Here is a 14,488-nt window from a genome sequence, read left to right as displayed (position 1 = left end):
TGTCCTAGTTTCCATTTCTTATATGATTCCTTTTTTAGTTTGAGATCATGCAAGATCTCCTGGTTAAGCCAAGGCAGTCTTTCACCATGTTTTCTATCTTTCCTACACAGCGGGATAGCTTGCTTTTGGGCCCTTAATAATGTCCCTTTGAAAAACTGCCAACTCTCCTCAGCCGTTTTTCCCCTCAGTTTAGCTTCCCATGGGACCTTACCTACCAGCTGCCTGAGTTTACCAAAATCTGCCTTCCTGAAATCCATTATCTCTATTGTACTGTTTTCCCTTCTACCCTTCCTTAGAACTGCGAACTCTATGATTTCATGATCACTTTCACCCAAGCATCCTTCCACTTTGAAATTCTCAATAATTTCCTCCCTATTTGTTAAAATTAAATCTAGAACAGCTTCCCCTCTGGTAGCTTTTTCAACCTTTTGGAATAAAAAGTTGTCTGCAATGCAATCCAAGAATTTATTGGACAGTCTGTCCCCTGCTGTATTAGTTTCCCAACATATACTTGGATAGTTGAAGTCCCCCATCACCACCAAATTCTGGGCCCTGGATGATTTTGTTAGCTGTTTAAAGAAAGCCTCATCCACCTCTTCCACCTGGGTAGGGGGCCTGTAGTAGACTCCTAGTAGGACCTCATCCTTGTTTTTTACTCCTCTGAGTCTAACCCAGAGACTTTCAACCCGTCCATCTCCTACATCCATCTCCACCTCTGTCCAAGTGTGTACATTTTTAATATACAAGGCAACACCTCCTCCCTTCTTTCCCTGTCTGTCCTTCCTAAGCAGGCTGTACCCTTCAATACCAACATTCCAATCATGTGTATTATCCCACCAAGTTTCTGTGATGCCAACGATATCATAGTTGTATTCATTTATTAGTACTTCCAATTCTTCTTGCTTATTTCCCATACTTCTTGCATTTGTATATAGGCATCTCAGACATTGATTTGGTCTTGCCTCCCAGTTTTGCCCTGGCCCTCTTTTTACTCTCCCAGTGTAGCCCATACTCCCTCCCATTTCAAAGTAACCTTTTATATAGTGGAAAGGGGAATTCAAACTTTTGGTGACTCTCGCCAAGGGTTTTTAAAGGTGCAGGGATGCCATTTGCAGAAAATAAGGAGAAGGCCTGTAAAATCACATTGTCTTCAAATTAGCGCTGTGAAGTGTTACATAAATGGAATGGCTTTGGGCTGGCCTCTGTACTAGCTTGAACTTTCTCCCAGGGAAATAAGCAGCATGGGAAAAATAGAGAGACAGTCTTTATTCTTGTTACAACTTTCCCCAGTTCTTTTGTATTTGTGTCATTTGCCTATGGAAGCTTCAAAAATGAACCCATCTTTTCTTATATTGTACAACTTAGCCTTGGGTGTACCTGTGTTAACATCATACACTCTTTAACTAAAAACCTTACCGCTAATGCAGCTCGTTGCTTTCTGTGAACAGGGAGAGCGTAGAGGTTCACTGGCTTTCATTCGTTCTTCGAGTACGGACAACATGGTCAACGTGGACTTCAACACTCCTCGATCAAGTACTGTGGAGGCCTCTGTCTCCTGTTTACTGTGAGTTACTTTTCTAGGGGGCCATTTTTATTTCTGATTGATATATGATTAAATACAAAAAAAAAAAAAAAAAGTTATTACCCCAGTACAAAATGGGTGCAGAATGCTCCCGTTCTAACTTGGCTGCTTTCTTGTCAGAGACTGAGAATGGAGTGACTATCAGCCATGACAGGCACCTCAGACTGTTCTTTGTACACAAGCCTATTTTAATCTTCAGATAAAAAGCACTCCGGAGAAAACATATTAAAAAGAATAAAAGACCTGCACACGTGCCAATAAGGGTTCAACCCCCCGCCCCTGAACCTGGCCTCTGTCGGGATCAGTCCTTTAACCCCACCTAAGTGGATTTCTTGTGGTTACAAGCTCACCACAGCTTCAGCTCAGAACAGGCCACCAGTCTTATGAGGCCTCAGTAGGTCTCGTCCATCCTACTCTTAGCCCAAAAGGCTGGGTGAGGCTTTGATGGGTCGGGAAGAAGGCGCGGAGAGAGTTTACAGCCAGGTTATTTATCCAAAAATCCTTTGTTTGTCTTTTATTGGTTCATGAAGAATCCAGTTTGAGCTCGCCTGTGCACCCCTCTTCAGGAGGTGGCTTCAAAGCCTGATATAACAAAGGAATACATTAGCATCCTGCTAGAGCAGAGGGGAGCAAACTATGGCCCACAGACCACATCTGGCCCACAGGATCCTTCTCTCTGGCCTCCAGGCTCCCCCCGCAGAAGGTTGGCCCCTAGCCCCTGTTGCCTCCCTCCCCTTCTGCAGCTCACCACGCTGCCAGCACTGACGTTCCAGGCGGCACTGCTGCGATCTCTGGCCAAGTGGCGCAGCTGCAGTGCTGCCTGCCCGGTGGTCTGGATGGGGATCAGAGGGGTTAGATGCTGGGGTTGGACAAGGGGCAAGGGATCCCAGGGGCATGGTCAGGAGGTGGGGAGCAGGGAGAGTTTAATAGGGGTGAGGCGTTCTGGGGGCAGTCAGGGCTAGGGAGGGTAGATTACCCATGGCAGGACGTGGGCAGTGGAAGTGGGTGGCAGCAGGATCAGGGTGTCACCTGCCCATGGTCCTTTCCCGCACTCACCACGCAATGGCAGCCTGCTCAGCGGGGCTGCCGCTCGCACCGCATGGTGAGTGTGGGGTGAGAGGAGGTGACCCTCTGCCGCTGCCTCCATCACTTACAGCCCGCCCCAGGTAATCCTTCTCCCTTCTGTCCATAGGATGGCGGCGGCAGCTGCTGCAGGGCCCCAAAAAACACTGGGCCTGGGGCAGCCACTCCATCTCTCCCTATTGAGAGGACAGCTCTGAGCTCTGCTTCAGTGAGGTTTAACCTCATGCAGTAAAGTTTGTCTTAGTTTCTTAAGGTTTGTCCAGGTTATCACAAGACATTGTCAGTTCCTTTCTTCTTAGGGTTAAGGCATGACAGAGAAGATACAAAAGCCATGAAAGTTCCTGTGTGCATGAGAACAGCTTGCCAGAGGTCACCCACGGGTGTTGTGGGCCCTGCTACACCAAAGGTTGCTCTGCCTTACCTCTCCCTTGTACTGAGGACCATGTGTGTTTCCTGAAAGAAAAGAAGGCCCTGTGTTAGTTCAGACTCAGCCTTTTTAGTCCCAAAGCTCCTTCTTTGTTTGGGTCTCTGGGAAACCTAGTTTGAACCAGTATATGCAAACAGCCTAGGGGACAGAGTTTCTCTGAAGTTTTTTACAGTCCCCAGGGTGATCACCCCCTAGTGTTTTTTAAGTTATTGGAAGAGCTGTGGTAACTCTCCCCTGTGGAGCAGACACAATCAGACATACATAATTCATAAATTGAACACGATGCTGTAAAATCGGTTACAATCCATACCTTGTTTCATGCATAGACCCACCAATTTCACTGTGTCTACTCAAAGGCTGTGTCTACACTTGCCCCCAATTTCGAAGGGGGGATGGTAATCAGGGCTGCGGGAGATTACTAATGAAGTGCTGCGGTGAATACGCAGCATTTCATTAGGCTAATTTTCCCCCACGGCAACTTCAAAGCATCAAACTTCAAAGTGCTGGCATGCATGTAGCCCGCACTACTTTGAAGGCCCTTTACTCTTCAAAATTGGTCTGAAAAAGGATGGTAGAACTTGGTCTTTTCTGACCTTTTACCCGCTGCCAAAACCTTTACTTCCCCTCTGACAGCATGTACCCAAACATCTGCAGCATATGAAAAACTTAGAGGCAACTTAAAGGAATAACACTAATATAGACCACACAGACAAGACCATACCGATTGTATTATCCTTTGCATATTTAGTTCAAGAAAAATCTCCTCATTTGACTATTCCTGGAATTGGCAACAAATTTCCCATCTGCTGCACAGGCATGCGACAAAAACTATAGTCAGCATAATGTTGGTCCAGCTTGTTTTAGAGTCCATGGGTCTTGTCTACAATATTTGCAAAGAGGCAAATTTCAGAGGTTTAACCATAAGTCACTTTTTAACTTTTTAGGAAAAAAAAGTACAGAGATTTGAGAAACAAATATTGCATAAAATCTATTGGGATAAATTAACTGTGATGAAAACAAACAATGGCATTGGCAACTTATTCTGATCACAGTTGTAAATTATCAAGTACTACTCACTTTGGTATTCTGTGGGTAGGAAACTGATTGTGACTAATAGCATGGTAATGGATGACCTAAATAAGTGGTTCCCATGATGTTTCTTCCAGGGATCCCTTTCACATCAGACTAAGGGTATGTCTACACAGCAACCCGATTCTGAAATAAGCTATTCCAGAATAGCTTACTTTGAAATAACACTGCTACCCACTAAACTACATCTCAAAATAGCACTTAGTTATTTCAAAATAGAGCATTCTACTCTCATAGACTACGTCTACACTAGTACAAATCTTCGAAATGGCCATGCAAATAGCCATTTCAAAGATTACTAATGAGGTGCTGAAATGCAGCTCTTTGAAATTGCCGTGTTTCCCTCCCGTGCAGCTCATCCAGACGGAGGTCCTTTTCGAGAGGACCCCGGGAATTTCGAAATCCCCTTATTCCTATCAACAGGGGACTTCAAAGTTTCCGGGGTCCTTTCGAAAAGGATCCCCAACTGGACAAGCCGTGCTGGAGTGAAATGTGGCAGTTTCGAAGAGCCGCGGCCTGCAGCATGCTAATGAGGTGCTGACTATGCATTTCAGCGCCTCATTAGTAATCTTTGAAGTGGCCATTTGCATGGGCATATCGAAGATTTGTGCTAGTGTAGACACGACCATAGCGTCTATTTTGAAACAGGGCCATTGGCTGCACTATGGTATATTTCAAAATAAGCTCTGTTCCCTGTCTTAACAGCACCTATTTCAAAATCGATATTTTGAAATAGGCACTATTCCTCATACAGGCCGTGGCTACGCTAACCCTCCCTTTTAGAAGGGGCATGTAAATTATGGCCATTCAAAATTTTTGGGAAGAAGAAGGTGCTTTTGAAATTAGGGCACACTTTCAAAGGAGCCCCAGCTAGATGGCTATTTTTAGTTCTAAATCAGCACTTTCAACAGGGGGGGTGGCCATCGTCATGCAAATGAGGCATTGAATATTCATGTAAGCACCTCATTTGCATTTTCAAACAGCCATAATTTACATGCCCCTTCCCAAAGGGAGGTGTAGGGTCGCCATGGCCAGAATGGGGTTTACCAATTTTGAAATAAGCCAGCTGCTATTTCAAAATTATTTCGGAATCGTGGTTGTGTTGTGTAGACACTAGGATAGTTATTTTGAAATAACTGTGCTGTGTAAACCTACACTAAATGTCCCTGACCCCTTTCATTTTTTATACCAAAATTTCATGCCATTATTATTCTGTTAGTTTGGTTAGTTGTAATATCTCTAAAAATACACATGCGTGGAGTTCAGTTCAGTGGTCTCAAGATTCTGGAAGTTCAGGTCCCAGCTTTGCTGTAGAGTCCTATACATATCCCTTCATCTGCATTTCTCTTTCTCCTAAATGGGTCTGTTACTTGTGAATGTTGTGAATCTTGACATTTATGGCAGAAAAAGTACTACTCAACCCGTGCAGGGAGTGTGTTGTTTCGAATGGGGAAGTACTAGAACCGCTAGAATATCCCCAGCAGCATGAATGGTTGTGCACAGTGAGTGACAGAATTGCCATCCTCTATGCAGTGAAATTTCCAGAATACCATTCTAGTGGGTTCTGGCCCTGTCTTGAGAACATAGTGGATCACCTGGTGGTCTGGAGACACCTCTGTATGGGAACTACTGAGCTAGACTGGTACAACTTCCATTCTGCAGGTGTAGAAGGACAGGATGTAGCAGGAAAAGAAGCAAATAAGCTGAAGTTTATAAGACAAAGCAGGTGATCCAGTCAATGCTGAGTAGTTGCAAGTTTGTCATTTTGTCTGGCCAAATTACACCATCACTGAAGTCATTGCTGAATCTGCTCAGGGGCCTGCACTTGTGCCCACTCAATCTAGACTACATTTAACCCATGATGATGTTTACTTGTCTTTAATCCCATCCACAGTTTCTTTCCTGTTTAAACACATTGCAGTGCATGCTTTTTCCACCTGTCAATGATCCAAAAAAGTATGTATTTTCATATTATGCTGTAGGAGAGAAAAAGCCAGCTCCGTTTGTCTTGATATGCAAGCCTTAGAGCAGAGGAGAAAAAGCATACGAGATACAGAGGATACAGTCACTCACCACACACTGCAGCAGTATCTTTACAAACCTAGACAAGAGGTAAGATACGAGTTGTAGCCATGACCATGTTTTCATTTGAGAGCCAGAAGCAACTGAATGGGGAATATTCTTTGGAAACTCAAAACAGAAGGACAAAGCTGCAAAATCAGTCGCTAACTGAAGATGGGCTCTGACCCTGCAAACCATTAGTCATGGGAGCAGTCCTTACAAGACAAGTACTGTAGTCTCATTGACTTCAGAGGCACTACTCATAGAATCATAGAACACTAGAACTGGAAGGGACCTCGATAGGTCATCAAATCCAGGCCCCGGCCTTCACTGCAAGACCAAACACCATCTAGACCATCCCTGATAGATGTCTGTCTAACTTGCCCTTAAATAGCTCCAGTGATGGAGATTCCACAACATCCCTAGGCAGTTTATTCCAGTGTTTAACCACCCTGACAGTTAGGAAGTTTTTCTTAATGTCCAAGCTAAACCTCCCTTGCTGCAGTTTAAGTCCATTGCTCCTTGTCCTATCTTCGGAGGCCAAGGAGAACAAGTTTTCTCCCCCTTCCTTCTAAGCCGCTTTGAGGAACTTAAAAACCACTATCACATCCCCTCTAAGTCTTCTCTCTTCTAAACTAAACAAGTCCAGTTTTTTCTGTATTCCCTCATACCTCATGTTCTCTAGACCTTTAATCATTCTTGTTGCTCTTCTCTGGACCTTCTCCAATTTCTTCACATCTTTCTTGAAATGCAGTGCCCAGAACTGGACACAATACTCCAGTTGAGGCCTAAGGAGTGCTGAGTAGAGTGAAAGAATGACTTCCCATGTCTTGCTCTCAGTGCTCCTGTTCATGCATCCCAGAATCATATTTGCTTTTTTGCAACAGTACTGTTGACTCATATTTAACTTGTGGTCCCCTCTGACCACTAAATCCCTCTCCACAGTACTCCTTCCTAGACACTTGCTTCCCATTGTGTATGTATGAAGCTGATTGTTCCTTCCTAAGGGGAGTACTTTGCATTTGTCCTTATTAAACTTCATCCTGTTTACCTCAGACCATTTCTCCAGTTTGTCCAGATCATTTTGAATTCTGACCCTATCCTCCAAAGCAGTTGCAACCCCTACGAGCTTGGTATCATCTACAAACTTAATAAACATACCCTCTATACCAGTATCTAAGTTGTTGATGAAGATATTGAATAGAACTGGTTCCAGACCAGACCCTTGCAGAGCCCCACTTGTTATGCCCTTCCAGCATGACTGCAAACCATTAATAACTAGTCTCTGAGAATGGTTATCTGGCCAGTTATGCACCCACCTTATAGTAACCCCATCTAAGTTGTATTTGCCTAGTTTATTGATTAGAAGATCATGTGAGACCATTTCAGATGCCTTACTGAAGACTAAGTATACCACATCCATGGCTTCTCCCTTATCCACAAGACTTGTTATCTATAAAAGAAATCTGTTAGATTGGTCTGGCATGATTTGTTCTTCATCAGTCCATGCTGGATGTTACATATCACCTTATTTTCTTCCAGGTGTTTGCAGATAAATTCCTTAATTACTTGCTCCATTATCTTTCCCAGTACAGAAGTTAAACTGACTGGTCTATAGTTTCCTGGGTTGTTCTTTTTTCCCTTTTCATAGATGGGCACTATATTTGCCCATTCACTGTCTTCTGGAATCTCTCCTGACTTCCAAGACATTCCAAAGTTGAAAGTTAAAGGTTCCAATACCTCCTCTATCAGCTTCTTGAGTATTCTAGGATGTATTTCATTAGGCCCTGGTGACTTACAGACACCTAATTTTTCTAAGTAATTTTTAACTTGTTCCTTTTTTATTTTAGCCTCTAAACCTGCCCCCTTCTCATTAGCATTCACCATGTTAGGCATTTGTCCATCAGACTTCTTGATGAAGACTAAAACAAAGAAGTCATTAAGCACCTCTGCCATTTCCAAATTTCCCGATATTGTTTCTCCCTCCTCACTGAGTAGTGGGCCTAGCCTGTCCTTGGTCTTCCTCTTGGTTCTAATATATTTATACGTCTTCTTGTTACCCTTTATGTCTCTAACTAGCTTGAGCTTGTTTTTCACCTTTGCCTTTCTAATCTTGCCCCTGCATACACTTAGGCTGTGTCTACACTGAGCCCTACTGTTGACAGTTTAAGGCAAATAAGCAGTCTTGAAAATGTAAAATGGAGGTCCACTGGCATATTTGTGTGACTAATGTACATATGCATGAGGCTGATTTGCATACCATGGCAAAAACCCAGCCATGTAGACATGGTTCTGGCAATAAAAACCCCTTTGTCTGCAGCTACTTACACCTGGGAAAAAAATCAGGCATAAGAGGCTGCTGACAAAGTGTGTTTTTGCTGGCAGAACCATGTCGACATGGCTCGATTTCTGTCTGGATATGCAAAGTATCCTTATGAATATGCACGTTTACTGTGAGAATATGCAAATGTGCCACCCTATTGCATTTTCAAGACTGCTTATTTGCGTCAAACTTTTGGCACTAGGGCTCAGTGTAGACACAGCCATATTGTTTGCTTATATTCATCCTTTGTAATTTCTCGTAATTTCCACTGTTTATATCATTCCTTTTTGATTTTGAGATCATGCAATGTCTCCTGGTTAAGCTAAGGTAGTTATTCACCATGCTTTATATCTTTCTGACACAGCAGAATAGCTTGCTTTGGGCCCTTAATAATGTCCTTTGGTAAACTGCCAACTCTCTTCAGTTGTTTTTCCTCTTAGCCTTACTTCCCATGGGACCTTACCTACCAGGTCTCTGAGTTTATCAAAGTCTGCCTTCCTGCAATCCATTGTTTCTATTTTGATGTTCTCCCTTTTGCCATTTCTTAGAATCTTGAACTCTATGATTTCATGGTCACTTTCTCCCAAGCTGTCTTCCGCTTTCAGACTATCGACCAGTTCATCCCTGTTTGTTAAAATCAGATCTAGGACTGCTTTCCCTCCCAGTAACTTTTTTCCACCTTCTGAAATAAAAAATTGTCGTCAGTGCAATCCAAGAACTTTCTGGATGGTCTGTGCCTTGCTATGTTAGTTTGAGAGCAGCTAGTGGAATTGGGCCCCAAATCTGTTCTGCTGGTTGGTTGTTGTAGGTCTGCAAGTGAACATGGGAGTGAGGGAGGGTGAAATAAAACATGTAACCTTAGGAAGTCTGAGCTGTTTGAGCACGACCTGTTCTAGCTAGTGTGTTTAATCTGAATGACTTTTAATCAATATTTTTCAAATTACTGTACTTATCGGTAAGAAGAAAATAATTAACTACCTGGGAACATGTTGACTCATAATTAATTGCTTTTTGTAATTGATTGGTGTGGGCAGTTGCCTTGGTGTTGGGCCCCGGTTTATTTTTGTGTATGTAAATATTCTCTTCTCTTCCTGGCTAAAGCACCGACATCCATACAGTCGGCACGAGATTATTCAGAATGAAGACGACAAACAAGACAAGGAGATTTTCCACAGGACAATGAGGAAGCGCTTGGAATCTTTCAAGAGTACCAAACTGGGAATCAACCAACCCAAAAAGATCAACAAAAACCACAAGAGAGACCGGGGACAAAAAAGGGTAAGAGTCCTGCATGTGGGACCAGGTCTTATCTGCCACTTACCCAGACAATGGGCCTGGTGCTTTAGAGGATCCATTCCTGAGGAGGCATAGTGTAATTTCAGTTCCCATGAATCTATTCCACGTGAAAGTTCCTCTGAGGGAGGATTGTCCAGTAAGACCCAAGCAAGGGGAGAGGTGTGTCAAGTGGCGACTCTGGAGGTGGCATTGCACCCTCAGAAATCTTGTGGCATGCATTCACTAGATCTCTCTGTCCTGTGGGACCCTTTCTTTGGGTATGAGGGGATTCCAGGTTCAACAAACATGGTTCCAGAAGGGATGGCTTTTGTCTCCATGGAAGTTGTATTGAACTCGGGAGCTGATGGTTTGAGATGAAACTTCAGCTTCTCCTGCTTAGAGGAAGGAAGGACAACCGCAAAAAGGAATTGGAAACTGCCACCAGCCATTGATAAAGTTGTGTGTGTGCATTAATATCAGGGCCTTAATCTCTTTGCAAAGACTAATACAAAAATAAGTTTAAATACCTAGGCGTGACCACCACTGCTATTCTTGTATTATGTTGGTGAGTTCCAAATCCCTGGCTGAAAGCTTGAAAAATGAAGCTCTCTGTAGCTACAATGAGTACTGCACAGCTATCTTTGTCTAAAGTCACTTGAAATGTTTTATTTTTTCAGAAAACTAATAATTCCATACCAAATGGAAAAATACCTTCAGAAAATTCAGTGCAAGATTTTACTTCGAAGGAAAAAGGTAATTGTGCTATCCAGCAACGGTTGCTAAACAGATGTTTTAATCGGCTTGTATTTTGTTGAAGAAACAGTGTTCTTCTGAAATTTCATGTCAAGAAGACAAATCACGTATCATTAATAAATTACTACTTTGCCCTATTACTGCTGCCCATATCAGATTTTCCCCCCTTCTGGCTTAAAATGGAAGCATTTAGGAAGAAGTCACGAGCATTTCAAAATAAATATATTTTCATAGACATAAAACCAATTGGAGGCCACCATAAAGAAGGCCACAACATTGATCAGATCTCAGCTTCTGAATCATGACATGCCAGAGGTAACTCTGATAATGTCTTTCTTTGTGATCCGAGATGGCATGTACTTGTGCCCATCACGTCTTGCCTAGGCATCTTGTAACATCGGTACTTTTTCTGAATGCAGAGCAGGCAAACTGGAACAAGAGAATAGCATAACACGTACATGAATGGAAACTCAACAGGCAAATATTGTGCTGACTTCTACCCTAAATGCAGCTCCAAGCATCCTAGCACATCTAACTGTAGGCCAACGAACCCTGGGAGTGTCCCGAACAAAAGAAGGAAAGAAAAAAAAACCCTGTACTTTAAATTCTGCATTTAAAGGAAAAGAGCCTTTCATCCAAGTTTCATCTGTTTCTTTGCAGTTTTTGTCTGATGCCACCTGCCATGCAGATTATTATATGTGATATAAAAGGCATTGAACTAAATTCTCCCTCACTTACCCATGCAACCTCAGTAATTTTACAGAGGGCTGTGAACTAGGGCAGGGCTGGAGGGGTCAGAATTTCCCCTGGGCTTTCAGAAAGGAATGGCGTGGGTATGGGGAGGTTAACAATCACTGTCTGCGGAAACTCTGAGTGCAGGTATTTGCTGTCTATCAGTTTGATAGCATTTATTTTTATTGCCAGCAACAATGAACTGGCTGAATAGCAATTATACTTCTATAGCACCTTTGATCTTTACGTGTTTCACAAATATTAACTAATTAGCCCTTCCACCACTCCTGTGTTAAGGGATTTACCAGAGAGGAGTCGATAAGGGATATAATGGACAGCAGTCTTTTCACCAGCCACTGATATGGAGCTGCCTTGGGGCAAAACCCAGCAGGTGTTTAACCACCTACAACAGTGTTACATGCTGGTTTGGGTTGAAAGGCAGAAAAGGACATCATTGCCAAGTAAACTGCAGGGGGAGCTGAAATTGGCAGGAGCTAATTAACCAAGTTTACATTTATTCAGAACATTGCGTTTTCGTAACTGTGTGAATATCAGGCTTGGTCTATGTAGCTGGAATCGACTTATCTGCAATTGACTTACCTGGCCGTCTTCATAGAGGGAGGTCAATAGGAGAAACCCTCCTGTCGACCTCCCTTACTCCCCGCAGTATCAAGGTGTACAGGAGTCGACTGCCAACTCCAGATAGTTTGATTTCATGCGTCTCTTTACCAGGCGCCCAAAATCAAACTCCAGAAGATGGACCCTGACTGGGTCAGTCTTCCACATAGCATAGATGTACCCTTAGGCTTTCCTTCAGTGCAGGGTAAGCTGGAAAAATGCCACCGTACTTTCTGCAGTTTGTAAGCTTTCCCTGCGTGTCTCCATGTCAGGTACTCATCTCGCCCAATCCCCTTTAGCTGGTGAAGGCTGATACAGCTACGGCCCAAGACACTGTTGCAGGAGTGAGCCAGGAATCTAATATTAGTGACCTGATAAGCTGTACGTTAGATGTGTAGAACATTTAGTTACCAAGATAGCATTGCTTTGAAAAAGTGCCTTTACCCAGGCTTATATTAAAGGTTTACTATAATTATCTTAGATAACTATATGAGCATAAAGAAGCCAGCGGATAACACTTGTGTCAAATCTTATATGAATAACTATCACACACAAATGTTGTTATATTTATTTTCTTCCAGATGTAGAATTTTCTGATCCAGAAGAAAATTATGAATCCTTGCATATGGACAAAGGAGTTGACTTTTTAGCAAATGTCACCAAGCAGAATTCCATAGATGCTACTACTGGTAAGAAAATAGATCATAAATGCAGAATTTCCTTCAAATACAAAGCAGTTCATTGGATTTTTTTTTGTTAATACTTACCGTATAACCTGGCTGTAAAATAACTAATCACTTCTAGAGACAGAAGAAAAAATATTCTGGAGGAATTTTTAAAGTCATCTGCTATTTAGTCATTTTGACTTTTGCTTTGTCAGGAATACATCTATCAACTTGACTCCAGTGTGTTTTTGTTGTTCCCCCCCCCCATGTCTCTCCCTAAAATTACAGTGCCCTGGGGCCCAGAATGGTCAGTAGTTAGCCCTGGACCAGTGTATGTTTAAGTTCCATCTAATGTCATTCTAGTGATCCTCAAGGGCTAGAAACAGGGGTTTTCCATCTCTGGAAAAGAGAGATTCCCAGTTGGTACACAGCTCTTGCTTCTGGCCCTAGAGAGTTCAAAGTCATCAGATTTTAAAACTGTGACGTGTTTATGTCTAGCAGTAGCTATTTCAGGTAATGTTTAAGGTGTCAAAATGTGTTAATTTTCCCTCACTCTATTCCCTGTCCACTTGGACTCATAGCATAGTTAGTTTTCTGTACTGTGTGGTGTGCATAGATGTGGTGTAGGATAATGCATCTATCGGCTTTCATTTGAATATAACCAAGCTCAAAGGTACTTTTGAGTGTGTTGTCCCTTTTCTCCTCTCACATATATTTTATATTAATGTAAATCCACTGACTTACTGATTTGCAGCGTTGTCAGAGGAAAATCAGATCAGAACTCTTCACTATTTCGGCTTACACTGTAAATTCTAGAGGACTGGGGAGTCAAATTCACCACTATGCTCTGACTTCTTTGCTGATGTAGTGATGCCAAAAAGGTATAAACCTATCTTATAATCCAGGCTTGCAGATCTTGTCCATTACTGGATGATGCAAAACAGCCCAGTCGTGCTGGTGAATCTAGCCCTGTGTCTCAATCTTTCAGATACGAACTAGTCACATTTGGTGTGATTGATTTAAATCCAGTCAGTTCATTTGGATAAACTGTGCATTTGGGGTTTTCTGTCTGCAGACCCTTCAACCATAACTGCCAATTACAATCAGTTTTGTTTGCTTTTCAATCAACCCAGACTTCTAAAACAGCAAAATGACCAGTAGTAGCCAGGCATGTGAGCAGAAAGCTTAAAAGCTATATCTGTTTATGTGTTATTTCACTATGGGTCAAACATGCTGTTTGCTAACAATTATTTTATTTTCAAACTGAATTTATAACTCATAAACTTTTGTAGGAATTGATAACCCAGTATTTTCAGCTGATGAGGATCAAACTACCTACATGACGTTCCCGCCGTGGTTATCTAATGAAGATACCGTAGTACCCTCACAAAGGGCCCGAGTGCAGTTACCGTATTCTCCAGACAACTTCCGACGGCTTGCCCCTTTTCGCCTCAGCAATAAATCTGTAGATTCCTTTTTGCTAGCAGATGGCCCAGCGGAGCGACCCAGAGCGTTCCTCCCAGAAACAACGCATATGTAATATTTTAAAATTGACCTTCAATTTAATTTCCAATCAACCTCTCTGCTGCTCTGGCTACCTGACAGCTTTCCTGGTCTCTTTGCCTGTTCAAGTATTGTTCTCTTCCTTGCTTCTTCTGCAGCTGAACATCTGCTATACTCATCTTTAAATTTTTAGGGCCAAACCCCTTATTGGTAGAAGTAATCGCAGTTGCCTGGTCTACGCCAGACCTCAGTTTGGGTTTGACCCTTCTGTGATATTTTAAAAAAAACAAAACCATTTCATGCACTTGTAGGTTATATACCGTTTGTTTTCCCTAGTTTGACTCTGTTGAATGAGCTAAAGAAACTACAGGCTGAAC

The 14,488-nt window shown here is 42.6% G+C and overlaps 1 protein-coding gene across 1 annotated transcript in view; it reads left to right on the top strand.

Moving 5' to 3' along the window:
- SLC9A3 (solute carrier family 9 member A3) overlaps positions 1-14,148 on the top strand; it is a 90,934-nt gene extending 76,786 nt beyond the window's left edge. Inside the window, exons 11-16 of the mRNA XM_074987925.1 lie at positions 1,449-1,564; positions 6,164-6,293; positions 9,667-9,843; positions 10,518-10,593; positions 12,525-12,632; positions 13,901-14,148. Of these exons, the coding sequence (XP_074844026.1) occupies positions 1,449-1,564; positions 6,164-6,293; positions 9,667-9,843; positions 10,518-10,593; positions 12,525-12,632; positions 13,901-14,148 (855 nt within the window). The remainder of the gene's footprint in view (positions 1-1,448; positions 1,565-6,163; positions 6,294-9,666; positions 9,844-10,517; positions 10,594-12,524; positions 12,633-13,900) is intronic.
- The last annotated feature ends 340 nt before the right edge of the window (positions 14,149-14,488 follow it).

This window comes from Carettochelys insculpta, chromosome 2 (genome assembly GCF_033958435.1).
Source record: "Carettochelys insculpta isolate YL-2023 chromosome 2, ASM3395843v1, whole genome shotgun sequence".
NCBI classification, from domain to species: Eukaryota; Metazoa; Chordata; order Testudines; family Carettochelyidae; genus Carettochelys; species Carettochelys insculpta.
This window is presented reverse-complemented; position numbering and strand designations above follow the sequence as displayed.